The sequence below is a fragment of the Oxyura jamaicensis genome, chromosome Z, assembly GCF_011077185.1.
Source record: "Oxyura jamaicensis isolate SHBP4307 breed ruddy duck chromosome Z, BPBGC_Ojam_1.0, whole genome shotgun sequence".
Lineage (NCBI taxonomy): Eukaryota > Metazoa > Chordata > Aves > Anseriformes > Anatidae > Oxyura > Oxyura jamaicensis.
Genome location: NC_048926.1, coordinates 53,603,381 through 53,630,130, shown reverse-complemented (window position 1 = coordinate 53,630,130; position 26,750 = coordinate 53,603,381). Strand labels below are relative to the sequence as shown.

The following is a 26,750-nucleotide window of genomic DNA, read 5'->3' as shown; positions in this document are numbered from 1 at the left end:
ATGTAGGATGTGCTTGTGAAGGGTCTGCATGCAAAGCAGCTGCTGAAAGACAATTTCATTCTGCTCACTTGGAAAAACAAGACACTCTCAGACACTCCACCACTCCACCAGACTGCAGATGCAAAGTATCATTGTCTCCATCTAACATGTAAGTGGAAGCTGCACAAAGGCCAAAACAAAGTTTCCCCTGGCAGCTAGCTGGCACTGTCTTTCCTAGTACACACCAGCCACAGGGCTCTGGGCAAGCAGCTGAAAGCAATTTCTGCAACAAGACCAACACATCCCGAAAGCTTTACCCTTACTATCTGTGTCCAGACTGCCGAACAGCACCAGGAGATTCAGAACTCCCAGGGCTTAGTCCACAGGAACTGCGGACTAAGTGAGGATGTCCAAGGCTTCATGGCACCCATCAGCCCAGTGGGAGAAACAGCCACCACTGATGGCAACTCCTGAGTGTCTGAAGTTTTCAATCTCTGTCCAGGTGACCCTGGGTAGGAAGAACACATGGAGAGCCTGTGCAGCTGGGGAAGTCTTTTGATGACTTTGGGAAATGGCAGGCAGTGTTTACTAACACTTTTTTTTTTTTTTCCTAGCCTAGCCATTTCTGCATTTTTTCTTTCCTTTATTCATTTATATTTCCTTATTGCACCCCCATGGAAAGCAACTAGGAAGAGCATCATGGGAAGGAGAGGGCTGTACCATTTATGCCATTTATTTAACTGGAAGTGTTGGCAAGTTGGGAAGAATGTGTATAAAGATGTTTCACTGTATAGATGTACCGGGCATTCCAAGATTTTGAATATGAAGGCAAAAATCTTTATTTTTGCACTTCTTCTGTTTGTTTGGTTGGTTTTTGTCTGTTTTCAGCAGATAATGCATAATGCCTGTCTAGCAGGGATCATCTTCATTTGATGATGCAGATATTGGAAGTGCTAATGATCTATCTGTCCCATGAAAGCAGTTAAATATGAACACATGCCTATGCAGATGGGCATGTATGGTCCATGAGTTTCCGATTAGTGCTCTGTGCTTATTCTCCCAACACGTGTAAGAAGCAGAAACACTTCAATGAGACAAAGGTGTGGTACAATCACATCAGCAAAGTTATTAGCTTTCTGGGCAGCTTTTTCCATTATGTAAAAGCTGTGTTTGTATTAGTATAGCAGTCAGACCCACCAGTGTGAGGATTACAGTTGGTTTTTACATAATGGATTATCCAGATTAAGCGTTTTATTCAGGCACACGAGCAAAAATAACCAATTAGTGACTTTGCAGATTAATTATTTAAAGGCAGCTGGAGGGCAATTGACACAAAACTCTCCTGCTGACTGCAGCCCAAAGACTGGTGCAGAGTAGTCTCGGGGATCTCCAGCACCTCTACCTGACAGGTACGTCTCTCTTCAGCAGAGGTGGGCCAGATTAGCATCTCTTGCGGTAGCAAAGTGTAGCTTGCGTGGCAGCAGCTGGGAACAGAGTAGCTGCTTGGGGTTTGGAAGTCCTGAGTTGGTAGCTCAGCTTGGATGTCGAGGCAAGATTCAGGTAACTGTGTTTTGTTTTTGCATCAGAACAGGTATTCAGGGTCAAGTACTCTGCAAGAGTGTATATGCCCTTTCTTTCCAAAGGCTGGGGAAAAAAAAAAAAATATATATGCTGGGGTATGGATGAAAATGGAATACCCTGGGATGTGAATACAACCATGGCCATCTGGTGGCTGATCAAGCCTCCAGAAACTGAGTATTACTTGTTATGTTTGTAGAAAAAAATGTGTAAGGTTAAATAATACTAAGATGTATTTTGCTAGGAGAAGCCTGGTGTAGTGACAAGAGCTGATCATAAAGAACACAGCTTTGCTAGTTTCTCAGTGACGTGGGCACTCACTATGAAATAGCATCCTTCCAGCCTAGGCTATGCTATGCCAGAACACATCAAAACATTATTATTGTTCTCAATATAAAAAAATAAATTTAAAATTTCTTTCAATTCTTAACAAGCTTACCCAGTGTCTGGCTTGACTTTTAATGTAAACATCTCATAATCTGCTGTGCTACTACTGTCAAGCAAAATTTTATTGCGAAGTAATTGCCACCAAAGCTCCGATTTGTCTGGAGTCAGGCTCCACAATGATCAAGCTTCTCAGGGCAGAAGGTAGTACTCACTACTCAGTGTGGGAGGAAACTAGCTTTAAAATGAGGAGAATGTATCTGTAGCTACAGCATTAACTATCCACATTTACTGCGTGACATAAAGCGCCGCATGTTTGCTTTTGTCTTGCAGAATGAAATACGCACAGTATGTTTTCCTGGCATCGATCCTCTCCACTATCGAATATAGCCTAGCTCAGACCTGCGCAGTGGAGTCTTTCTCTGTGAAGGACAATTTTGATCCAAAAAGGGTAATTATGGTTACTACATATTATAAATAGAGTATATGTAGAGAAACTTCACTGTATGAACTGGTCTTCCAAGTCATGGTTTATGTTAATCTAAAGGGGTTCCTCACCAAGAAGCTAACTTTTTTTGCATGCTGTGTCTCAAACATTGCTTCTACAGTTTGCTCACCTTGCTACTGCTTTACCTCCTGAGCACTGTGGTAAAACTGGCCTCACAGGTCAGGATGTCACACTATTAGACATAATATTCTGCTAGCTGATATTCAGTAGAGATCTTGGTTTTGAGCAGTCACAGAGATGAAACTGTTTAGATCCCTATCAGAGAGACAAAGCCCAGATGGGTACCCTGGGGGACTTGCATCCACTGCAGGCCATTCCTGGGAGTCGCAGCAAGCTGAAAATTTGGCTGGCTGGGTATCCCGTGCACAGGACTTTTGTTTTAAATTTGCCCGTCTCTGAGAAGGAAGTATGGGCTAACCTGGGGCGGGACAGGGCCAGACAGCTATGCCAGTGCTTGTGTTGCTGGCCCCCTACCAGCAACACTTCCAGCTGCAGCCTTTGCCCTGCACAAAATTGGTGTTGCTGGAAACAAGCGCATCTGGAGAGGGTTTTTATAAAATGAAGTTCTTCTGAGGGCTTTGTATTTAGGAATTACGCATGCTGTTTCAGACCTCAGCATGTAACTTGCCAAACAGATTTTGGTACCTTTACTGAAGAGTCAAACTTAACACAGCTAATTTCTGCTTTCCCCAGTATTTCTACGGATAATATTAGCTCTTGAGGGCATTCATGCCTGTCACTGACCTACTTATGTATTCTTTTCATTTTACTAGACATTGCTTTTATATTTTCAGGGAACCAATTTTGTTCTATTATTTTTACTAGGAATTTTCTTCTTAATCTCATTTCATTCCCTCCCAGCTGCTGGTCTCCCCAGCACATCCTTTCCTCTTCATAGCGCACATATCATTTTCTGCTTCACCGGGCAGACCCTTTGAACTGTCCAAAATCAACTTTGGCCCCTGGCAGCCACCGGAGTGGCTCAGGCAGGATGCTAATGCCTCTGTGGCTGCATTTTGGTGTCATCGTTGGCATCTTCCATAGAAAACCCAGGGTTTGAATGGGAACAGAGAACTGGCCTGATTCACGGCAGGTGTTTCAGGGTGGGAGAAGCTTTCAGAGTTGGGTTGCTGTGACAGGCTTGTCTCAAGTGACAGAACAAGTGGATATTGAAATGCAGAGTGTCTAGATCCATTCCTTGGGGTGCAGAGGGAAGGGTTTACCACACCGCATAGCAGGACCTGTGTGGGACATACCTACCCAAACTCAGACTTTCTCCATAGGCCAGGCAATGGGTAGTTAGAAGGGCACAGTGTTTACAGAAATGCTTTTGTGATAATCTTGCTGTGGTGCTTAATCCAGATAGTAATAACCTTCCACTTTAGTATGCAGGGAAATGGTATGCCCTGGCCAAGAAGGATCCAGAAGGCCTTTTCCTTCAGGACAACATCTCTGCTGAATATACCGTTGAGGAAGATGGCACAATGACAGCTTCTTCCAAGGGCCGAGTGAAGCTTTTTGGGTGAGCTTTCTTGACTTCTAGCTCTAGCAGCTGTCATGAGGTACAAGAGGTGGCGATAAGTGCACAACATGACTGGGCTATCTTTGTCAGAAGGGAAAGCTCAGTCAAGCCTGTATTTTTGAGGTTACACTTTTGAGTCTGGGCAGCTTTGATTTCACTGAGAGGTTCAGGGGATGGAAATGAGTATGAGTGAGCATTGCTCTTGCAGAGTTTTCAACACAGTTTTGGATGGACCTCTGAGGAAAACAGTTGGTTAACTCTTGGATACCTCTGCAATTCCTGAACAGACAGATGGAAGGAAGCTTAAGAGTTTCGCTTGTCGGTTATAGTTTCTGTAAGGGATTACAGCGTGCAAAGGGATTAAATACCTTTCTGGGTATGGAAAAGACAATCTGTAGTCTCCAACAGGCTAGCACTACTTCTGTTCTGCATTAACTACCAAAAACTGCCTAACTGCATGAATAATAGGGGAGAGTATGTGGCTGCAAACCTTAGTTTTATTTTATGAGCACAGCACTCCAGGATATTTGAGGCAGGGAAATATTTTTTGATATTTGGGTGGGAAAATTCCTGAAAGGACTCCTCAGGGACCAGGTGGAATCCCAAGGCTGCCAGATATTTGATTTAAAGACAGGGCAAAAAGGAAGCACATCCCTTGTTAGAAAGCAAATGAAGATCCTCCCATTGCTTCACAAACCCAGGTAACGCTTGCCATACCATGCACAGGTGATAGTCAAAGCAAGCAAGTGCCAACAAGGTTCATTAGAGGAAACAAGGAAGACAAGCTCTTCAGGAAGGTATAGGGTCCTCATAATCTGTGTGAAGGCTTTTGACTGGTTTGAACAGCAGAGAGGCTGTGCTTGTTTCTGTGTATGTAACAGGCACCCCTGTGCCAACAGAAGAGGAGGGGGTAAGGAGAGAGCCTCTACCGAGTTCCCAAAGGAGCCCCAAAGCAGATCAGCTCACTCTGCAAGCTGCTGCCAGCAGGGAGTCAAAAAACATCCATCATCCTGCTAGGTGGCTGTCTGCTTGTGCACAAACGGGTGGCTGGAAGCCTGCTGGGCTGCAGGAGGGTCAGAGTCTGTCCCCGGACACATCGCAGTGGCACTGCGGAGGGGAGGGGAGGTGGGAGCTAGGCACTGGCACTGATGGGGATCAAAACCACGCTGTACTTCATGACAAACAGTGACTTTGCATTAACAACATGCCTCAGGCTGTTGCGCTGAGCCTGGCCTGGTGCTTGCCCAGTCCCCAGTGGGGTGCACCCCGCTGGTGGGTTTTGCCTTCAGTCCCCATGATCTCTTTGCAGGTTCTGGGTGATCTGTGCTGACATGGCCGCTCAGTACACTGTGCCGGACCCAACCACTCCAGCGAAAATGTACATGACATACCAGGGCCTGGCGAGCTACCTGTCCAGTGGTGGTGAGTGAACTTCTCCTGCCTCCTCCCTGGGCTGGCCTGTAGCTAACTGCTGCTTGGATCTGTGTGTTTCAGCACATGAGCAGGAAAAACAGTTGAGCTCAGAGTGCACCCGGGCAAGAAACATAGAGGGATTTTTGACACTGAAAACCTGAAGTCCTAGTCCTGCTAATATTATTAACCTAAGAAACAAGGGTGAAAACACACAAAGCAGGTCGGGGAACCACAGGGATGCAGGACACACTGTGTGGAGATCTGCTGGAGGCGGGGGGTGGCTCTAGATGCTTGGGGAGGCTGCCCCTGCCCTGTGCCGAAGTGAGGCCTCTCCCTGCTGGATCGCCCACACCACCTTTGGTCCATTTTGCCCATGGTGACAAACATGCTCTGGTATTTCAGGGGACAACTACTGGGTGATTGACACCGACTATGATAACTACGCCATCACCTATGCCTGCCGCAGCCTAAAGGAGGATGGCTCCTGTGACGATGGCTACTCCCTGATCTTCTCTCGCAACCCCCGTGGCCTGCCCCCTGCCATCCAGCGCATTGTGCGCCAGAAGCAGGAGGAAATCTGCATGTCCGGCCAGTTCCAGCCTGTGCTTCAGTCAGGTACCATGAGCTGCTCCGCACACTCGCTGAAATGGCTGCCTGGGCAGCTTGTAGAGGAGGTGACTGCATTTGCTATAAATGCAGCAGAACAGTAGCAGGCCAAGTTATAATCATTTGGCAACCTTTTAACCTCATATCGATATCTAATAAGAAAATAGCTGCAAAAGCCAAGCCTATGGCAGGGAGAGAGCCTGTTCTGCAGCCTTAAGTTCTCCCCCGTAGGAATCCTGTGTGCTGATGCTAGCACACTACCAAAGGAAGATCAGCTCTTTGTTTCACTGGCAGATAGGTTGGGGTGCAACAGCCTGGTGTTCCTGGACTTGGACATGTTTGGCTTGGCCACCCAAATCACAGCTTCATATAACCCAAATATCTTACTTCAGGTGTCTGCACTGTCCACCAGAAAAAGGAGAGAAAGCTGCCTGCAGAAAGGAGCTCTCCTTAACTCCACCATGATTTGTCCTGGGCTGTCCAAATAGCAGAGAATAGGGACTGTGAGCAGCAGTTCTGGTTCTGTCTGCTGGTGGTAGAAGTCAGCACTTTCTGCACATACATGAAAAACAAAGCACGCCTAGAGCCTATTTTGAGGACACTTTTTCTCTGGAGTTGTGGAAGCTCATCTTCTAGCTCATCTGTCCCTGGTGTAAGCACACAAGTTTCCAGGGCTATGCTGGAGGGAGAAATGTCTCTTCTTGTTGGCAGCTTAGCACCCATACCATTTGTATGCACAAGGCCTTGCCTGGATAAGCCTAAGCCAGGCCAAAAAATCATGGCCATCTGGGACTGGCAAAAGCTTGGACGACAGGCACAGAATAACACAATTTATCCTAATCTTTTACTATGAACCAGCAGTACCTTAGGAATGTGGTAGCTAGTTTCACTTGAGACAAAAAGGACTTTACAGCACTTTGCAAATTTACTTACATGGACTGAAGTTTCCTTTTCTTTCTTTGCAGGGGCCTGCTAAAAGCACTCTTCTGATTCTATCCTTAAGCACAGAAACCAGACCCCTTGGTCTTGAAGTTGCCACTCAGCTAATTAAATAAATTCTAGTGTGTTTTTCTGAAAAACACATGAAAATATTGGGGATTTCGTAAACTCTGTGCAATACAGTATTGGTGTCTGAATTTTCAAGTGGCATTTGTCAATAAACGTTTTTTAAAAACCCCTCTGTGTAACTGCTTTCTGTTGCATGCTGGTGGGGAGCAGGCGGAGTGGGTCTGCCCCCCTGAAAGGCGAGCCAGAAGCCAAGGGTGGCCCCAGTGCAACCCAGGCAGTCTCTCTGCCCTGCACCATGCACACAGCAACACAGCAGCTATGGGGTTCACCTCAGAAGCCCACCCAGTGTGTGAGGGCAGTGAGGCTCAGGGGAGGGCTTAGGGCAGCGCCGAGGCATGCCCGCGATGTGGCTCTAGCCAGAAGCAGCACTGGAGGATGGTTAGAGGCACAGCTACCGGCAACGAGGCTCCCAAGGGACCTGGGCCTGGGCTCAGCTGAGCTGAAGTGGGCTTGTGGCCCATGGGCACAGGGTACCTGGGTGGAGGTCCCAGGTGAGGGACCTTGTGGGTGCCCACAGGGCCATCACATATATCATACTTCTTCCAACAACATTTCTATCCAGATTCTGAAGAAATCCTCTTGATCATCACCGCTGAGTGAGACTGATAAGTGATCCTTGCTGCCTCATAATGTCTTAGGGTTCTTTACGGTAGTTCTGAATACTCTTAAGAGCACTTCTAATTAGACCTTGATTCTAGAATGCAGTAAAACAAAAGATTCCTTTCAGGAGCACTGGGCCATTGCTTTAAATGAGCAGCTACTAAATGGCATAAACTGTAATCTCCTAATCCAGTTTCCAGTACCTGAGAGGTATAGAACTGAAAGATATGGAACAGGCAGGTTTTGTGACTAAGAATTTCATAGATAGAGGGAACCAAAAGAATAATATCTAGAGAGCTCCTTGTGGAAAAAGGGCAACCTGAGTCAGCATTTTTGAGAAAGAGTTTCCACAGCTCGTAGTACAATCAAATTTACTCTGAATGTTTCCTATGAATAAAACTGCCAGACCAGAACACACCTAACACCATGCTGAACCCTGCAGCTTGCCAGTGACACAAGGACACATGGAATACAAAGCTGGGCAGCCCCAGCTCTTGAGGCCTTCATAAGGTATGTGGTAAAAAGTTTATATTGAATGAAGAGCTTCAGAGCATCACACCCCTGAGCAGCATCTGCAACACACAAGATCTTGTCTACAGCAACCAAAGACTATTCCACTGCATTTGTTGGAAGAAGCATATAAAACACTAACTAAAGACTTCCCCAGGGCCAGATACATTATCCTCAGGTTGATGGGAGGTCTCTCAAGCTTGCTTTTCCCAGACAGGACTCCTAAGCCTTTCAGCTAGCTGAAAAACTATGGGATAAAGGTGTTCCTCACTCTTCTGATATAGAATAGCTATCCTGAGTGGAAGCAAGATGTTGAACTACCACATAAAGCTAAGGACAGAAGCAGAAGGGCAGCACACAATGCAAAAGGAAAACCACACAGACTGAGACTATCAAGTGTCAAAAGAATATTAGCCTTTTGTGCTGGACTAAGTGCAAGGTTGGTGAATCGATTGAATGTTCACCACTTGTCCACCTCTCCCGTGAGGAAGTATTGGGGTAGAGTTCTGTGAACTTAGGACTTGGATCACAGCTGATTAGACAACACCAGCCCCTAGGTGAAAGAGCCTGACCTTTGGCCAAGACATTCAGACCAATACTACCAGTCCTAGGGAAGTGGGATTTTAATTGTCTGCAGTTATAGCAGCTGTTTGACCAAGGCAGATAGGAGTTATAGTAAGCCTGATCCAGATGCAGGACCAAGCACATCCTTACTGTGCTAGGTATAGTCAGTCTGTAAGTTAGGCAGCAAAATCCCTCCTCTGTCATGCAAGGTTGTGCCTTCACAGATGCAGAAAGACAATAGTGATTCTAGAGAATACACCACAGAATTATATGTGCCCCAACAACCTGCCTTGTCCTTGGAAGAACTGGGAGAACACATTCCCATCAGGACCACAAGCAGGCCCTCAACATATGATCTGATGAGTTAATAAACAGACCAAAACTAGCTAACTAGCTCAGGTCCATTTCTCTCCATTCACTGCAGGGATCATTAAAGACTAGGTAAGGTGGGGTAGGTAGCAGTGAGTGTATTCTGCTCCAAGCCAGACACACTTCTGTCTGCTGTTTCAGCTGGCTGATAAGAACCAGGATATTATTCCTGATTCTAAGTGTGCATAGATGTCCCAAGTCATACTTCCCATTCTGCACAGATTTCTACTAACAAGAGAAAAGAAAAAGCTGTTTACGAATGAAAAGAGCTGTTGTTTTGTCCTCAGAAAGTCCTTTGGTGCTGGCAGAAAGGCTACGACTGTGCAACAGCAGGAGGGACACTGCAAGGATTCTGTCCTTCACATGCCAGTGCACCTCCTCCCAGCAAGGACACTGCAAGTCCTGAGATCTAATGTTAGGATATCATGCTGTGTTAGACCAGTTTTCCTTTGGGCTTAAAGAAGAGTGTCCCAAGCTGTGATAGCTGAGGCAATCTGTGCATTTAAGGTTCCACTTCAGCCCTGAAACTTTTAATGGTCACGCTCCCTTCATGCTTCATTTCTATATAGGGCTGGAACTTGCATCAGTCAGGCTCTTACACCTTGAGAACTGAGGCTTTAATTCACATGATTAAGTGGTCAACATAAGAGATCTGAGCAGTTTCCAGAATGCAATGACCACATCCTGTTTTTACAGGAGTCATGTCAAATATTAAAAACTGGTCTTACTGTGTAACACAAAACATGGTAACATGTCCAGTACATACACAACTAGACAATATAAAACATGCCTTCAAAAGTGTTTTCCCTTTGTATTCATTTTAACAAATAGTTGCAAAACAATCTCGAAAACTTTTGCTTGTTGAAAAGCAGACAAACAATCTAATTTTGCAGTTGCAGTTAGAGTTTATTGTATTGGTTGGCCAGCAAGAGACATACCTGAGTGCTCTGCAGTCTTGCCTTTGTTCTGGTTGTACAGAACCACCAAGCACCTGCTACTCCCACTTACTGCCAGGCACATCCAGCACTTCTAAAAGCTGAATGTGTGAGGGGAAGCTGATTGCTGCCCCAGTAAAAGAGAAGATGGTAGAGTTGAAGGATTAAACAAGCAATATTGAAAGCTCTCTGAGACAGAATCAGTTGATGGATGGTTATGGCTCAAGTTTCAAGTACTAAGTAGGAAATTTTGTAGGCCTTATATTATAAAAAAGACCAGAGAGGCCCAAAACTTCTTTACGTTGTTGGTTGGAAACAATCTCCAGCTTAGAAATACCAATTTTTCTCTTCTACTGAAGATTTTTATACTTGCTCATTGCTTAAGGTAGTAAATTCATACCAAAGCAGGAAAGAAAACGTAAATAAATCTTGCTGAATATTCAAATCATGTTTCTGAACAGTCAGTGCACCATTTCTGGTCAGCTCCATTTTCCAGGCACATTTGCCATTGCCAGAAAAATACTTGAAAAAAGCACTGTGGCACCCACCCTTTGGCTGATACTTAGTGTAGAAACCCTAGAAAAGGGAGCTATTGACAGATTTTCAAAGTGGCTGGTACTGCAATCCTAGGAGACTAGTTTTTATGTGCATCTACAATATGTTTAAGTCTGCCCTTGCAGATAAAATTTCTTCAAGTAGTGCATGGTCCTTGGTTTGAAAACTACTACTACATTCTGCTAGCCGGTGTGGGAAGCTTGTGAAGCAGAAGAATACACAAATATGACATCCTAACAGGGCTAACTGTCCTCTCAAGCTTCTGTATCCTCCCCTACTTCAGATGCACTGAAATCTCTTAGAGACCAATACTTGATTATTTCTAAGGGTTGTTTTCTGTGTGGTTCCTCTTCATACTGGAAAAACAGTATGTCTTAGCTGCTGCATTTATTTGGCTGTATTTCGTGATCTATCACTTAGATGTAGTTATAACAACTTTAAAATAAATTTTTGCTATCTTCATCTAGGTGGAATTTCTCACTAACTCTTTTTTGAAACTGGGGAAGTTATCAGTTAGGCTCTGGCGTCCTTTTTCTGTTCTACACAAACCTTTACAGGTAAGGAGTTGGCAGATTAGGATGTGACAATCAATCCTTAGTAAAAATTCAGTGAGGTAAGAAGTATTTCATCTGATTTCTGAGACCAACTGCATCTTTTAAGGCCAACTTTCAATATAAGCATACGAACAAGTAACTAGAAAGTAAGGAGCTATAAAGCCTCATCAGATATACACCAACCTTATGTTTCTTTTCTGTGCTGTAAATGTGAACCCATTCAAAGCAGTTTAGCTCTCTCCTACTGTGCAAACTTATTTTTTTTGTCTGTGACCTGAATGTTTCATCAAATATGCAGGCTTTGTTGTTACGCTGGTTAGGTGGCTGATGTCAGCAAAGAGAGCAGTAGGGGAGTTGTTTGTGTGACAAAGTCGCTCCTCTTATGGAAAACACTCCGGCTGTTTTCACTGGCATTATCCTTCCTTCTACAAGCATTTTAAAGGCACAGTTCAAACTGCGCGAGTTGTGAAGCGGGATGAATAAAAAAACATCCCTGCAATTTCAGGGAACTTTGCTGTTACATAAAGTGTTTGGCATTTGCAAGGACAGCCAGAGGTGTTCTGTAGCTCATCTGAGGCAGCGACACACTTGTGCACAAGTTTCGAGAAACACAGAAACTCAAACAGTTTTGATTAGTTTCCCAGCTGGTAGTAGTTAAATGCAAGCATGTGCTGGGGTGTAATATGAAAACACAAAAGGCACTAACTAGAATTCCAACTTTCCTGGTCACCCAAAGCCAAGCCTCAGCTCCCTTACAGTCTAAGCAAGAAACTCCAGAAGGAAAGCATGCTGGGGAGAGTTGTTACCTGAAGGGCTAGGCTAGGTGATAGCAATGGAGTGAAAGATACGTTTTGAGGGCTAGAGCCTTAACCATTAAAAAGCAATGGCTGACAGGTGTGTACAACCACACAGGCCCCTACAGTGCAACCGCGTGACTTGGACAAAAGCACAGAGTGTATGAGGCAATCTGGTCTGGAGACTAGAGCTTCTTGTGTCTCCTTCTGCTTGTGTGATGGGAATAGCTCTGGAATGCAAGTAACAGCCACAAATACAAAAACAGCTGCATGGAAATCCATCTGTGAAAGGGTGAAGAACCTCATGCATCTGAAGACAGGGGATGTGCTCTGAAATAATCCACTGGACCACCATCTATGATTAACTGGTGGGGGAAAAAGAGACCCTTCACTTCATGATCTGGATGTGGCTGTCTGGTTGCTTTGTGCCCTTCCATCACTTTGTTATGTCAAGACAGCCAGGCAGCTGAAACATGCAATTCACTCTCAGACAGGTCCTCCTTGTGCCTTCCCTGCCATCCTCACTCATACAGCACAGCAATGATACAGCTCCCCGCAGCAGCTTAAGGCTTAATAAATCTTTGGTTGTCCTGGGCTTTAGCTCAGTGAAAAATAGAGAATAACAAAAATTTATTTCTGTAATTCTTAGTTAGAAAACCGAATCCCAGTCCCATAATTGTACAAGCTGGGTTGTTAGTTGTGGCTGTTTGATAATCCTGACTTTGATCTCTGAAGAGTTAACGTGGACAGTTGCTTCCAACTTGCATTCCCAACTTGCTTCATCGGGTCCTTTCAATACTCCCTCCTAAGCCTGGGAGGAGTTTACTTTTCTGGGGAGTTGTCATCTGAAGGGAGCATACACCACTCAGTCAACAAACCAGGCACCACTCTTCAGAGTCACTTGAAAGCTTCAACATACTGCACAGGAACGGAGGACAGGCCTGCCTTCCCCCAGTAGTCAATGGCACGCACTTTGTAAAAGCCGGAGACTGAGCTTCCTGCAAATGAAAAGGTTAGAAATGGTCACTGTGAAAGGCTGACACCAGTGGTGCTTGGAGGTAAAATGTAGGTTTGTGGAATGGAGTGGAGAAGCAGTGAATTCAGTCCTGCACCCTACGTAAGTGTGTCTGTACCTGCCTAACTAAAAATAATTATAACTTCCTTAGGACCAAACACTAGCTCTTATTTTTTGTTTGTTTCTTTTTCATTTGCACCCTGTACCTTCTCCTCTCCTCTTACTAGGATTTGTGGGTAGTTACAGGATTGCTTTCCCAGCATTTCCTTTGGAACGAGGCTAGGACATATCTACTAATTTCCTTCTTTCTGACTCACTTGAATTCTGCCTATTATTCTGCCTTTGGGACAGGTTATATGCAGACAGGATCAACAAAGAAGCAGAACAAGAAGTATGCAGGCTGACTGAAAACCCTCTGCTCCGGTGGCAGGACGACTTGCTCCAAAGGTATGTGAGTTGCTGTTCTGCAGCTCTCCTGGTTTTCATCCTTGATCCAGTTCGAAGAACACAGCCTTCACTAGCAGACACTTTAACTTCACAAACTATATACTTTTATTTTCTAATCTATTTAGCTGACTTTTCTCTGTGATTTAGTATTTTATGCTTTAATTTCTTAAGGGAAAAAAGAAGGCTAGAAATAATGAGTAAGATATACGTACCTAGCAATAAAGGTTGCAGAGATGGGGGACTTTTTCAAGCACTCTTTCTTTTTAATTTTTGAAACAAGCAAGTAAATCTGGTAGGTTTCCCAGGTGGGAAGCACTAGATGATAATGAATTCTAATCTCAGAGATTTTCCTTGGCCATGATTTACTGTTCCTCATTACTTGTGCAGCCTTTATGTTGCAGTAATAGCTCTCAATTTTATTATGCGCCCACTGCTAAAGCCTTTCTCAGGCTAAGATGAGCTTATGTTTCTATAAAAAGCTTCTCTGAATTGCAACTTACTAGTATCACTTCGAGGTAAGGTCTGTCAGTGTTTCACACAGCTCTGAGCAGTGCTTATTAGTAAATCTTGTTGGGCAGAATCACATTAAGAATTTGACCACTTATGGTTAAAAAAAACAACCAACCAAACAGACGAGATAACAACAAAGAAAACATCACAGCCTTCTTTCAGCCTTCTTCATCTGGGTATGTCTGCGTTGCATTTAGGCTGTACTTGAGGAGATATTACCACAGTCATGAGGAGTAGCTTTGCCTGCTGACTAAGATGAACCTCGCTTCCCTCTAATGTGAAACCTCTAAAACTTAGGCAGATAGTCAGGTCTAAAAAGAACGCTCTAGGAAACAGCAAAGAGAGGAGTCTCTCCTTGGTTAGGTGTTCAGACAGCTAAAACAAACTGTCCTACAGAAGGACCTCGTCTGTTCTTACAAACTGGGGGCTTCAGTAGCTTAAACCTGTCAAACCATAAACGGGTTTAAGAACAGGGACAGATGATCAGGAGGAGAGCAGAAGTGCAAGCTTCTGCTGCTGCAGCTCAGACCATGATAAATGTATGACAGTCAACCCCTCCAAGAAAGGTGGATGTGACCTCACACTTGCTTGTGTGTTGCCAACTCCTCACGCACTTTAACACCTCCAGACTTGGTGGTGCTAAACAAATGTTATCAAGGCTGCTTTCTCCTACCACCCTACACCAAGAGGACTGTACAAACTGTATTTGCCAGACACTCAGGCTAACTCATGGCCAATATCCGTGGGACTGAGCCCAAACCTCAGCATTGTCTCGCTTTGAGTCAACTACCAGGAGTACAATGCCAGGATCAGCACAATGCCAAGCTCTGATCATGTGGAGCAAGTTTTTTTTTGTTGTTATTCTCATTTTTGCATGCCTCTACACCAGTAACAACAGAGACAAAGGAGCTGCTTTGCCTCCCAGGGAGTTTGCCAGGCCCATGTCAGGGTGACTTTGGTTTCTGTGACAAGAATTTACTTGTAGCAATGTTCATAATAATGTCCTCATGACTATTTTTCAATAAATGTTTGTCCTTGAGAATAAGGATTTCACTAAGAATGTGGTCCTAAAGGAAGGAACATGCTCTTATTTGTGATGGGAATGTATGTCACTAGCAAGTTATGTGTTTTCAGCAGTTACTAAATGGAGTTTCACACATTTATCAGTGGAGCTATTAATGTGACAAATTATGTGATACGTGTGTTTTGGCTTTACCTGGACTGTAGACCCAGAGAGTGAATATTGTGTCTTTGGCATTAATCCGCTGGTAGGCTTTTCCATCTGGTGAGAACTGCACTTCAAATGTCTTTATACATCTAGAAAAGAAAACCAGATTGAGTTGGAAAACACAACTGATAATGCAGTAAACTATCAAATCTTGATCTCAGAAACATTTCAATAAAGGCCAAAAATAGGAAATACTCAGCTGACTCACTGCTATCAAATGCAGGATGGCATGAATTGTCTATATTAGGAGGAATCATAGCTCCAACAGGCCACAGAAGAAAACCGAGTTTAACTTGCAATATGGGGTACTTGTGGCATCACAAACTGGTAAGCATTTTTTACTTCCAGACCAGGGGTTATCAAAGCTGAAGTCTGACTCTAAAATAAGCTATATCAGTGTTTCCTGAGGAACTCTGGATGTATATTGGGCCACTTTGGATGTGTGAGTTTTTGTCAGCTACAAAAACTTTCTATTCCAGTATACCTTGCTGGAGCAAGGAACTGGAGGTTTTCTCTTGCAACCTACAGCCTTATTGATAATTCTGCCTAAGCACCTGTTAGTACAACAGTTTTTATCATGGATCTTCCTGTGTGCTATGCTGAAGGAAAGTCCCTCAAAAATGTCACTGGATGGTGGTAAGCAGCAGGCAGATTCTCTTGCTCAGAAAATAAATTAGCTAGAATTACTCTCTGTAAATACATGGGAGTTCTGCAGTTCATGCAAATGTACTGTAGCATCTCTCAAGGAGCAAGTAGTCACTAACTAGTAAACTTGTTTCACTCTGAAGGACTTGTGGCAACTTAGCAAGTCATGTGTTGGTTATACCAATTTTATTTTAAAAGGCACTTACTTTGAATTTACACAACCATCGTCCCACAACACAACAACCTGTCCTTTTGTGAGAGGGATGAAACGAACACCAGTCACCTGTCCAAAGACAAATGCCTGTATAAGAAAGCTGTACAAACCAATCAGTAAGGTCAGATGTTCTGTCCTCATCCTACCTGAGTTTTTCCTTTGATTCTTTCCATTGAGACTTGGATTATAAAAAAAAAATAATCCTAGCTCTGCAGCTTTGTAGACTACAAGTCTCCAACCTCTAAACCTTGCAGAAGACCTTCAGAGGCTGTGTCCACCTCTATGATCATGGTTATCACTTGGGACTGAACAAGCAGATACAGATATCTAATCTAGGACAGGCATGATTTCACTCCATTTTTAGCTATGAATTATTAACTGGAGAGCTGTTGTCAAGCCTGGTAGCACATGACATAATTTTAAAACAGTAGCTTTATTGCTGCGTTATTATTTTCCTACCATTGGTAAACTTGCTTTTATCTCAGTGATGGCTCCTATCACTTGCTGTGGAATGCTTTATCTTGAATTACGCCTTGGAGAGCCTTCTTATCAAAGGAGAGAACTGTTTATTTATTAAGTGTACTGTGGTACTTTTAATAAATAATAGGCCCAGACGCTTAATGAGATTTGAAGAAGGAAGCGGTTTCTAATTTGGCGAGTCTGTTGGTAGAGCACCACACATACTTGATCAGGAACAGAACTGGGTCTTGCACAGATGTGGATGAGAAAGACTGAGGGAATGGGGAAGTCTTGCTTCAGTGTCAGGATGCCACCTTCAGGAAAAGTGAAGGGTCCTGTTGCCACTGGATCCTGTGGATTCAAAGACAGGCCTTGTGAATAATCTTCCATTAACATTACAGAATGTAATATCTAACTGTTACATCAGTGTAAAATGACTATGTATTTACTTAGGGGCTGTAAAAAAAATCTAGTAGAGTTGCAAATGTGTGCTGATACATGGCTTATAACCATCAAAGTTCTTCAACCTAGCAGACTCTTTTCTGTCTTGGCTGTATTCCATCTCTTCACAAAACGCAGCTTATGTCCATCCCACAAAACAGTAGACCACTAGACCACCAATACTGCCCTTTAGCTGGTTTAAGTAACCTCTCAGACATGCCTTTCAGGCGCTCAGGTCTTTGCTGTAGATCTCCAGTATGCACTGAAGGTTATTGCTAGCCACGATGGCCACTCAGATGAAGTTTCACAAGATGGCCAAAAGGATCTAAAGCCTTTCTGCTGTCTTGCCAAAGGAAAACCCGATGGCTCCTATAGGATCCCATAGGCCTTAGCAATAGGGGTTAATAGTGATTGGGAAGAGATGACACAGTACTACTGTACACCAAAGTCAGAAGGCAATTACTGTCTGTGAGCACTAAGGTGGTAAAGGTGGTCTCCTTTATTTTAACCCATGGGTCTGAATGCTATGAGAGAATGAGCTAAAATTACATGCCACTCACATATTCTCATATACAGTAAGTAATCTGAGCATGTTTTTTCTCAGTGAGGGGGGACACCTGAGAAGTTATTCCTCAGTCCCCTCTGGGGTGAAATCAGAATTGGTGAGGACAAGGGGAAATTGCAGGCCTCCCCAGGTGCCCGTGAGAGGCACAAGGAGGAGAGGCCAAGCGCCTTCTGAACTAGCACTCAGTAGTTTCCACCTCAGAGGGCTGTTTGTTTTCTGTTATTGAGGGGCTTTCCTTTCAACTATCTGCTGAGGCGATGTGACCCTCCTGTAATGCATGCAGGGCCATGTGACTTATTTGGGGCCACTAGCAGAGAAGCTAGTGATCTACATTTAGTCTCTTGCATTAACATGAATGCAAAGCTATCAATTGTCTGTGAGATACACTTCTCTGCACGGCTGCAAGTCCATTTTCAAATGCATAGGAGACACACATGACTGTAAACTAAGGAAAAAAAATAGACTACCTGAGCTGATGCCTTGTCTCTCTATCTGTAATTAACCAATTAACAACCACTTTAGCCTTACAACACTTCAAGCAAATACACGGTCATACCTCAGCATCCCTGATTTGCTGGAACTGCTCTGGGGAGGGAAAGTCAGGGCTTCCTAGTTCCTTCCACTTCAGGTAGGGATTGGTTTGGTTGTTATCCAGGTAATACGTCATATACACTGGCTCTTCAGGAACACAAATGAAAGAAAGTAAACCCTTCATTTGGATTTAGATACGAACAAGAATAAATTTAGCAGAAGGTGCTGACATAACATTCACAAAAGGGATTTCAGCACTTTGGAGCCTGGCTTCCAGTGCAAAGTCATGAGGATATGGCTAGCACTCATGAGGCTCTACAACCCAACCTGTATTTTCCAAGTTCAAATTTTAAGTTATTATGTCCACATCCAGAATTGAGGCCCAATTATTATTTTTTTGCAGAGGTGCTACATGTATTTGTTGGACAACTGCATCAATTGTGTAATAGTGTGGTCATGTTGGCTACCTTGGAGTGATCTTGGTAAGGGAATTTGTTGCCTGGCATTATCCAGCCAAGATAAATAACTTTCTGAAAAGGCAGCATTTGCAGCTGTTGTTAAAGACAGGGGCAAAATGGAAAGAGTTTTTCCTACAAGAGCACCACCATATCTCAGAAAAAAAATGGGAGTGCCCAAAAGATGAGTGAGAAAGTTAGCAAATGAAACTCACTCTTGCCAGGAAAATAAACTCATCAGAAGTTTTTCAGCACATGTTCTGCTTTCATAATCAGTTATGTGAACTGCCTACATGATGTTTGCTTACCTCTAAGTTTGGGGAAGTGGGTGGCATTCACTGTGACAGTGCTGATATTGGATGAAGTCCTGTTATCTTCACTTGAATAAATCAGTAGAGTAGCTTGCCAACTGTCAGAGGGCTGCAGCTCACTTGGGGTGTGCACGGATGCCAGGACACCAACTGTGTCGTTTTCAGTGCTTTTGCCTTCACTGCTCTTTACTTCTGCAAAGATCTGCTTTTCTCCTTTGAAAAAATGTGACAACTCGGTAAGCATAACTGCTAGCCTGTCCAACTTCTGATATAAAAAGGGTCAAAACATAAAGATCTATAGGTTGAGCTGTGTTCTAGCTTTTTTTATCAGCTAGATGTAGCATCAGTCAGGATTATGGGTGGATTTTATTATTGCAGAGTATGCACGTACTACAGCAGGTCTTATGCTTAGCAGTTCAGCTAACAACATCTACATACGTAGCAGCGAATTAGGAGCTCCCTTTAGTAGGTTGCATGTGTCTTACAGCTGTAGGGATTTATTAAAGTCATTTGCAGCCTGAAATGATGGCACATGACGAAGTACCAGTCAACTAAAAGGAGTGGTTGCCACGCAGAATTGGTAAACAAAGCAGTAGATTAAATCAAAGAGATGACAGACTGTCAGGAAGATCCTCCTGAGCTATTAATTTCTCAGAGGAAATGAGAGTTCATTTTTTTAACAACCACAGCTGGGTAGGAGAAATCTGGCTTTTATCAAGAGTGAGATGGCTGACCTAATCTCTGTCATGCGAGAAGCTCCTAGGTAGATGAAGTTACTGATGTGCTCTCCCCTCGGTGATTACCATACCTAGCAGTGACAGCAAGCCCATGACAGTCAGCACTGGTTTCCGCACCATCTGGACATGAGGTGGCTTTGTATTGTTCATCTGGAAACGTGCTGTCAGAGTCCGCTGTGTGAAGTAATGGGGGTAGTAGCTCAAGAAGGCATTGTCATTACTCAGCAGTGTATAGTTGATGGTGTTGTTGGCTTTGGCAATAAGCAGGTTTTGATGCTGGATGATTACCTGCAAAATGATAGAGAAAATGGAACTTCATCATGGAAAAAATCCAAAGAAAACATGGTATCTTTATTTAATTTTTATTTTTAATTTTTACGGTGTATTAGAAAGAGCTGTCACTCTGTCATTTAGAAAAGTGTGAAGAACAAAACTGTTCTTCATACCTTTTGAAGAAACTATTTTTAGATAATACATTAATCACTGGAAAATTTGAAGTATCCACACAGTTTAGGCAATAAAAATTCTCTGAAATGACTACTACTAGTAGTTTGCAAAAATTATTATGTATCCTTGGTGACTGAGCTACAAATGATATTCCTCTCTTTTGAATAATGGATTAGTAATCTCTATTTATCATCTGAAATAAATGTAAATGGTTCTCCAAATCTGGAGTTGCTTTGTACCCATAGACTAGCGTCTGTAAGTTGGTCCTGGATTCCATTCCTCAATGAGGAATTTTATCCTTTTGGTGCTAACAAGAAATACATTCTCTCTCAGTATTGCACTGGTTACAGAGCTGTTCTACAAACAGCCAGAGTTCCCAAGCTCTCTGTTTACCAGATTGTGCCTAGATATCAGAATCAAACACTACTTCAGAAAGCTGACGACAGAGAAGGTCTCATAATTGTGTCCCTGAAGTAAGTGCATTTAATAGAACCAGGCTCCAGCTCCTATCTACTGAAACGTTAATTTTGTGTTGGATAGGTCTTTTTTGTCCCTTCATAACACCATGTCACTATAAACACTGCTGTTTCTCTCACAAACTCCCTACAGTGCAGCCAGTGACTTGCTGCTCTGGAGAAGAATCCTGTGATGCAGCCTAAAGGAGATAAAAGCCTTTGTCCACAGGCAGAGCTGACCACATGTATCCCATTCCTGGGTGACACACATGCTCCCATGTTTGGGAATTACTGCTTTGCACAGGAGTGTTTGGACTCTGGATGCTGTGGAAGGTAGTGGCTCACAAAACAGGCCTGCAGTGGGAACTGTTGCTTTGTATGGGCAAGACCTGAGCTTGCCCAGGGACCAGACTACAGTTCCTGCAAGGGCAAGAAAGCTGACCATTCTCTTCTCCTTCTGCTTTTCTGATCATCAGCAGTATTAGCAGTAATTAATAAGACCATATGTAGAGAATCATTATCCAAAGACAAAGAATGGGCTTATGCTTAGTGCTCAATGGACTTCATAATTATACTTGATGTCCCTTGACAAGATAAACTTGTGAAGAGACTGGGAAATAATCCCACAGAAGTGAGGTGACAACTTGGAGAGAGAATGTGTGGGTATAGTCTTATCAGGTGGATTTAACTGGAAAATTGAATGCAATATCCAACACATGCTCCAACACATGGATGGCTAGTTATCAGTTTTTTTTAGGGCAGATGAAGAAAATTAATACAAAGTAAATAAAGCTGCTGTTAACAAACTGTTCGGGGAAACACCGGCTGTATTTATTAGGCTCTCTAATTTATCTCTATTATTGTGAGTAGTCAGAATAAGAAAAATTAAAAATTGACTGTAAGTCTACTTTTGCAACTGCATTAACACTTTAGGAGACCCAACTGTGACAAGACTGTCAATGAACAGAGTTACCTTTACAACCATAGCTGCATATGTCACATCAGCTCGCCACAGCTGTGGCATGGACCATCCAACCATAGGATCTGCTTCATCATTGTATATGGGAACAGAAGCAAAATTTGGAAACAACTTCTGAATTTGTTCAACTGCTTCCACCTCTTGTTCCAAGATGTAGAGAGAACGCCCACCTCCCTGCAACAATATTTCATGTCTGCTTAGTGGAAGTGAGCAAACAGTAGTAGAGACACAACATGGAGACCTAAACACATTATGAAAATATCTTACTGGAGTCCCTGAGGAGCTGTGGACCACAGAGTATTAGAATCTTACACCTAATCCACTACAGTGCGCGCTGATTGTATGAGCTCCTCCTAAAGCATAACATGGAAAAGATGTGGAGGAGCTGAATCCCCGTGGGCATTAGGCATAGGCCTTTGAGTTGAAGCCTTGCAACTGACCATCTTCAAAGTTTCTTCAGGTAGCTAGTTATGATTCCTGATATAGGTTGCACACTCACCTAGGAATCAATGTCATAAATCAGAATAAAATGTAAGTTGGACTAAACTGATTAAAAATAGCTTTAAACTGAAGTCTTGGACCAACCTTCTTATGAAGAGAGATGTAGTCCAGCCTTACACCAGTCTCCCCTGTGAAGAAGTTGGTTCCATTGTAGCAATGACGCAGAAGACTCCAGCATATGGGTGACTTGGGAAAGGGGTGAAAGGAATCTCCAGGCCCTCCAAATTTTAGCAGAGGACTGGCTGCTCTTAATCCTTCTGAGCAGGCATCATAATAGTTGAGGAACCCTGAAGTCCAAGCAGATAAATGTATCAATGATAATAACTCAAAACAGAATCTTGATCTAAAACTATGGGGAGATACTATAACTCTTTCTATTATTGCATTTATTGGCAGGACCTCACAAGCTGAGTCTACTCTTTCCTAGGCACTGACAACATGAGAAGGCATGAAAACCTCTGCTGCATTCACAAGGTTCTTTCAAAGGTCTTGTGAGGACAGGTTCCCAAAGCATGCATCTATCAGTGAATGGTTTTCCTCTTATTCCACCCTCCATCCTGCTACCTCTAGTAAACTACTTTATAGTATTTTATAACCAATGAACAGCACTTAACAGTGTAACTTCTCTTCTGTTTTCCCTGTTCCGCTAGCCCTGTATTATACTGATGCTCAAGCAGGGATCAGAGTAATCATTGTAGTAAGTAATATGACCTTAGCAAAAAAGATTAGATACACCTTGCACACTCCTTAGCTCTCCTATTTACCTTATTTCTTTGCCCGCATCTCTTCTTTCTCACTGTTTCCCACCCAACATACATACACTTCTCCTATACTACATGAGTACGTACTCCAAAATAAGCTTACCTTCCACTGTCATAGACACATTGTCAAAGTCATGGTGGTCTGGTTCATTCCAAGTTTCAAAATTCCATTTAGCAACATGCTCCAATCCGTATCTATCTGTGTAAGAGGCCTCATTTATCAGTGAACTGAGTGCATGTACAGACAATCCTATCAGTTAGTCATGTGCTACACATTAGGTTATACACCCTGTTATACTGCACTGGTGTGTAAATTACCTATTTTTAATAATTCAGCAAATGCAATTTTGGTGATTTCAAAATGATACTTCATTTTGGATGTAGCAATATGTAAAAAAAATGAAAGAACCACCAACACAAAACTGCAGTGAAGTGATGCAAATAATAGCTTTGTGGGTAGGGCACCCAGCCTATGTGAGACTCTGGCTAAGGGTTCCCCTTTGTTGGAAATATTTGAAAATATTTGAAGCTGTCATGTGGGATGCATTCAGGTTATCATGCCCTAATGCGAGCTGGTGGTTTACAACCATGATAACATAAAGAAGTTAAAACTCATTCCCCAGAGGAAGGCCAAATGTGCTGCCCAGAACACACTGCTCCTTCAGGCTGTTGGACATGGAGCAGCAAAATGGGGCATTTGCCCCATTGGCTGTTCTGGCATGTGTCTTTTCCTGTTTTGTGCTGAAATCCAGTGTCATTAAATTGATCACAAGCCACAGAATTTTTTGAGGTAGTTAGAAAGAATGACAACAGAATAAGTAATAGGACTGTTTCCCTGTTTCCTTTTTTGTTTTTGTTTGTTTGTTTTTGGAACTTACCTATGTATCTCCTGGCCAGAAGTGTAATTAAATTTCTCCATCTTACTGCCTGCTCTTTATGTTCAAAATTTAAAAAATATCCTGATGGATTTCCCATCAATTCGAATCCTGTAATAGACACAAAATATTAGTTTCATTTTTTTGTGTGTGGACAATTTGATTAACTAAGGGGTTATTGCATTATCTGAAGCAACCTTGTTAGTGAAGAAACAGAGATAACAAGCAGCATGATTTAGTGGGCTTTCTTTCCTGTTTCTACATGTCCCCACTGGGAATATTTCAGATTTGAGGTTGCTCACTCTTGTTACTTGTTGATGACAATAGTGATCAATAATAATACTTACAATCACGAACTGAAGGCACAGGGTGAACATCAAACACTGCAGAAATACAGGGGAAACTGTACTTTGAGGACCTGCTTCTCTGGCCCCTTCGAGGCACAAAGTTAATGGGTACAACACTTTCTCCTCTTCAAGAAATCTCAATTTCCAATTGATACATCTCAGAATATTGTTGCAAGCAATGTAAAAGCATTTGTGTTGTCTTAAGTGCCCTAACAATGCTTTTCTTACACTGTTTACATTTACATAGACATAAGGTAAATGCAAGCAGTAAAAAAAAAAAAAAAAAAAAAAAAGAAAAAAAGATCAAAATCAGCTTTGGCAAAGCTCACTAAGAATGGTTCTACCTGATGATTGCACAATATGGTCAAAGAGATGTGGCTAGCACTGGGGGGAGGCAGCTGCTCTTACCTGGAATTAACTTATTTTCCCACAGGAGATCCATAAGGTTATCCAAGGCAGTAAAATTGTAGTGAAGTTTCTCATTCATCACTCTGAAGAATACAGGTGATAAAATGGTCCAATGTAAATATTGTAGCACTTGTTTGCAGACAAGCCAGACGTGGGCTTTCTTTTGGCTCTCAAAATTTACATATAACTAAGTTTCTTGCAACTCCATACACACATGTTCTTGCTCTAAAGGGTGTACACCATAAGCAAGCCATTTTTCTTGTCCAACACATGCTGTTTTCCTATTCCAGCAGCAGCAATAGAATTAATATAATGAGCTTGCTTGTTGGTCTTGAGTGTTTTACAGTCTGTTACGTTCTCTGTCCTCCTCCCAAAGAAAAATTTACTGAGACTGTTGTTGGCTATCCTGCTTTTTCAGTTTTCAATTGATTACCTACTGATAGGCCAGCTGGTTTCCACCTTGTCTCATACGCAGTCTTTCTTAATGCTCTTTTATTTGCAATATACAACACACTTTCCTTAAAAGTGCTCATGGGTTTAAAACCAGTTGAGAAATAGCTCTATGCCTCTCAAAGAATGGGGAATTCATACACAGAGTTGTAATTTGCCTGCAATTGCCTGTAATTTTTACTTTATTGTTAGCATTCACTTACTATTTCTCCTGTACTTCTTGGATCTCTGTCTGCGACGATTTGTATTTTCAACTTGCATCTGTATTTAGAAGTGGAATTCTGCCAGCCACATTTAAATAACTGTATTTTCCATATCTGAATATCCCAACTTGGGATATTCTATGACTCTATGAATTCAAAGACTTAGTAAAAGTCCCATGATGCATTCCTTTGTGTCAGCAATTCTTGCAGGAGTGCAAAAGTCAGCAGTGCAAAATCTGGGTGTGCAACTGCATGGGAACACTGGAGTTCTTTTACCCAGGGGCTGAGAAATGCAATTTGCAATGATCTGTGATACATTTGAAGATATACTTTAAATTCCTGAAAGGTTTTTCACGCATGGCACCCACTGAAAACAAATATAGCGTGATATGTAGGTTGTGTACAGTTTCCCGTAACTTCTGAACGTGTAGCCTGATTTAACTGAAATCTGACAGGGCAGAAAAGATGTTGCAGTATGAAGTACCAACAAGGAATTCAGAATTAACTGTTGTTGACAGTATTCTGTTAAGGTAACTTACTGCCATTTGGCACAAGCCACATCTTTGGGCTGGTGTCCAAATTCTGCTTTGGAATGCCCTGAGCAAAAGGTTTTGTAAGCACCCTTGGAGACTAAGTGCAGCCCTGGTAAGACCCTTAACGAAGATGTTTCGGGTCTTGCCATTATCTGTCAGAGCTGATTTCTCCATCCTTGCCAGAGAAACCTAATTTCCTTGGTACACTGCAGCCTGAGCTCTCCCTCTGCTGCCTTGACCGCTCTGTCCTAGGCACCTTGCCTCTGCTTGGGTCATACACAGGAACTGCAGACGCAATGCCCTGGGTATGACAGAAGGGAGAGAGACAATCAGTTACAGGGATTTTTAACTGATCAGCGCCAGCAAGGCATGCTGAGCACAAAGGCTAGGAAGTGGGAGTAGAACAGTCAACAGAAGTTCTCTTAAATCACTTCTGGGTGCTGTGTAGAGATTCACAAACTTGTTTCTTTCCATGCCCTTAACAGGGAAGAAGGGATTTGAGCCACTTTGACTGAGGGTTCTTCCTCTGTCCTCTCTTGCCAAGGGGAAGTTTCAGTTGAGAACCTGAAAGAGTAAACTTGAAGTTCTCAGAGAAATAAGAAGGGCTACAGAATTGCCTAGTGAATAAAAAAGGGAACTGCGCGATGTAACGAGGAAAAAGTGCCATCAGCAGCTCTGACTGTGATTTAGAGAGCAAAACAGAACAGGAAAAACAAACGTAATCCAAGCCATATCCACTGTACCAACCCCATCTGTGAAATAACCGTGCACATACTCTTAGTCCCAGCATAATCACACTCTCACCAAAGACCTGAAGCTGGCGCATCTCTTTTAAAGTATGTTCTTCCACCATAACAGACATTGTCAAGCCTGCAGCCACAGACAGGCTTGCAGCTCCTGCCGAAGTCAAACAATGCAGATGTGAAAGAAGAAAGTGTCAGATTTACTGTAGTACCCATAAGAGCATTTCAGAAGTTACTGTTGAACTAAAGAATGGCTGTTTAGAGCGAGCCAATTTTTTTCTTTTTTTTTTTTCCTTTTTTTTTTTTTTGGCTTAGGCAGACATTAAAAAAAAAAAGTCTGTCAGTCCCATTCCAAAGTTCAAAGACAAATATTTTGTTGCAAAATGTAGTTCTGTTCCCTCAGATCCATTAACTATTTCCAGTTATACCCTGTGTTCCATTGAAATATTTGCTTACTTGCACACTTACAGTCAGTGAGCATAAGAATGATTAACTCTACTGTCTTGTAAAAACTTAATAACGCCATTCAAATAATAGCAAAGGAACAAATG

At 42.8% G+C, this 26,750-nt stretch overlaps 3 protein-coding genes across 9 annotated transcripts in view; 2 read left to right on the top strand and 1 right to left on the bottom strand.

Moving 5' to 3' along the window:
- Nucleotides 1–1,190: 1,190 nt before the first annotated feature.
- Nucleotides 1,191–7,166, top strand: LOC118155965 (purpurin). Its single transcript, XM_035309662.1, has 6 exons — nt 1,191–1,388; nt 2,275–2,392; nt 3,835–3,971; nt 5,281–5,393; nt 5,787–5,999; nt 6,956–7,166. Exons 2-6 carry the CDS (start codon nt 2,276–2,278, stop codon nt 6,964–6,966), a joined length of 591 nt encoding a protein of 196 aa, XP_035165553.1. The 5' UTR covers nt 1,191–1,388; nt 2,275; the 3' UTR covers nt 6,967–7,166.
- Nucleotides 7,167–12,541: 5,375 nt separating this feature from the next.
- Nucleotides 12,542–26,750, bottom strand: part of IDUA (alpha-L-iduronidase) — a 48,962-nt gene continuing 34,753 nt past the window's right edge. Inside the window, exons 2-14 of one of the 2 annotated variants that reach the window (XM_035309661.1) lie at nt 26,261–26,353; nt 24,271–24,353; nt 23,519–23,626; nt 22,744–22,839; nt 21,964–22,166; nt 21,373–21,552; nt 19,569–19,785; nt 18,758–18,973; nt 18,020–18,141; nt 16,683–16,808; nt 15,991–16,067; nt 15,128–15,228; nt 12,542–12,937 (exon numbers count right to left, since the gene is read on the bottom strand). In XM_035309661.1, coding sequence (XP_035165552.1) covers nt 12,837–12,937; nt 15,128–15,228; nt 15,991–16,067; nt 16,683–16,808; nt 18,020–18,141; nt 18,758–18,973; nt 19,569–19,785; nt 21,373–21,552; nt 21,964–22,166; nt 22,744–22,839; nt 23,519–23,626; nt 24,271–24,349 — 1,626 coding nt within the window. In that variant the 5' untranslated portion in view covers nt 24,350–24,353; nt 26,261–26,353 and the 3' untranslated portion in view covers nt 12,542–12,836. The remainder of the gene's footprint in view (nt 12,938–15,127; nt 15,229–15,990; nt 16,068–16,682; nt 16,809–18,019; nt 18,142–18,757; nt 18,974–19,568; nt 19,786–21,372; nt 21,553–21,963; nt 22,167–22,743; nt 22,840–23,518; nt 23,627–24,270; nt 24,354–26,260; nt 26,354–26,750) is intronic. The other variant, XM_035309660.1, reaches the window with a different exon arrangement.
- Nucleotides 12,812–26,750, top strand: part of SLC26A1 (solute carrier family 26 member 1) — a 41,825-nt gene continuing 27,886 nt past the window's right edge. For 3 of the 6 annotated variants that reach the window (XM_035309658.1, XM_035309655.1, XM_035309656.1), the window contains exons 1-2: nt 12,923–13,056; nt 13,306–13,401. Coding sequence is in view for 1 of the 6 variants with exons in the window: in XM_035309652.1 (XP_035165543.1) it covers nt 12,944–12,951; nt 13,306–13,401; nt 15,387–15,466 (184 nt within the window). In the remaining 5 variants the exon portion in view is untranslated. Of the gene's footprint in view, nt 13,057–13,305; nt 13,402–15,386; nt 15,467–26,750 lie in introns of all 6 variants that reach the window. The other 3 variants (XM_035309652.1, XM_035309654.1, XM_035309659.1) reach the window with 3 other exon arrangements.

Coding starts and splice junctions, on each gene's coding strand:
- LOC118155965 (XM_035309662.1), top strand. CDS start 2,276: ATGAAATACGCACAGTATGTTTTCCTGGCATCGATCCTCTCCACTATC. Junction 2,393..3,834: donor ACAATTTTGATCCAAAAAGG/GTAATTATGGTT, acceptor CTTCCACTTTAG/TATGCAGGGAAATGGTATGC. Junction 3,972..5,280: donor GGCCGAGTGAAGCTTTTTGG/GTGAGCTTTCTT, acceptor ATCTCTTTGCAG/GTTCTGGGTGATCTGTGCTG.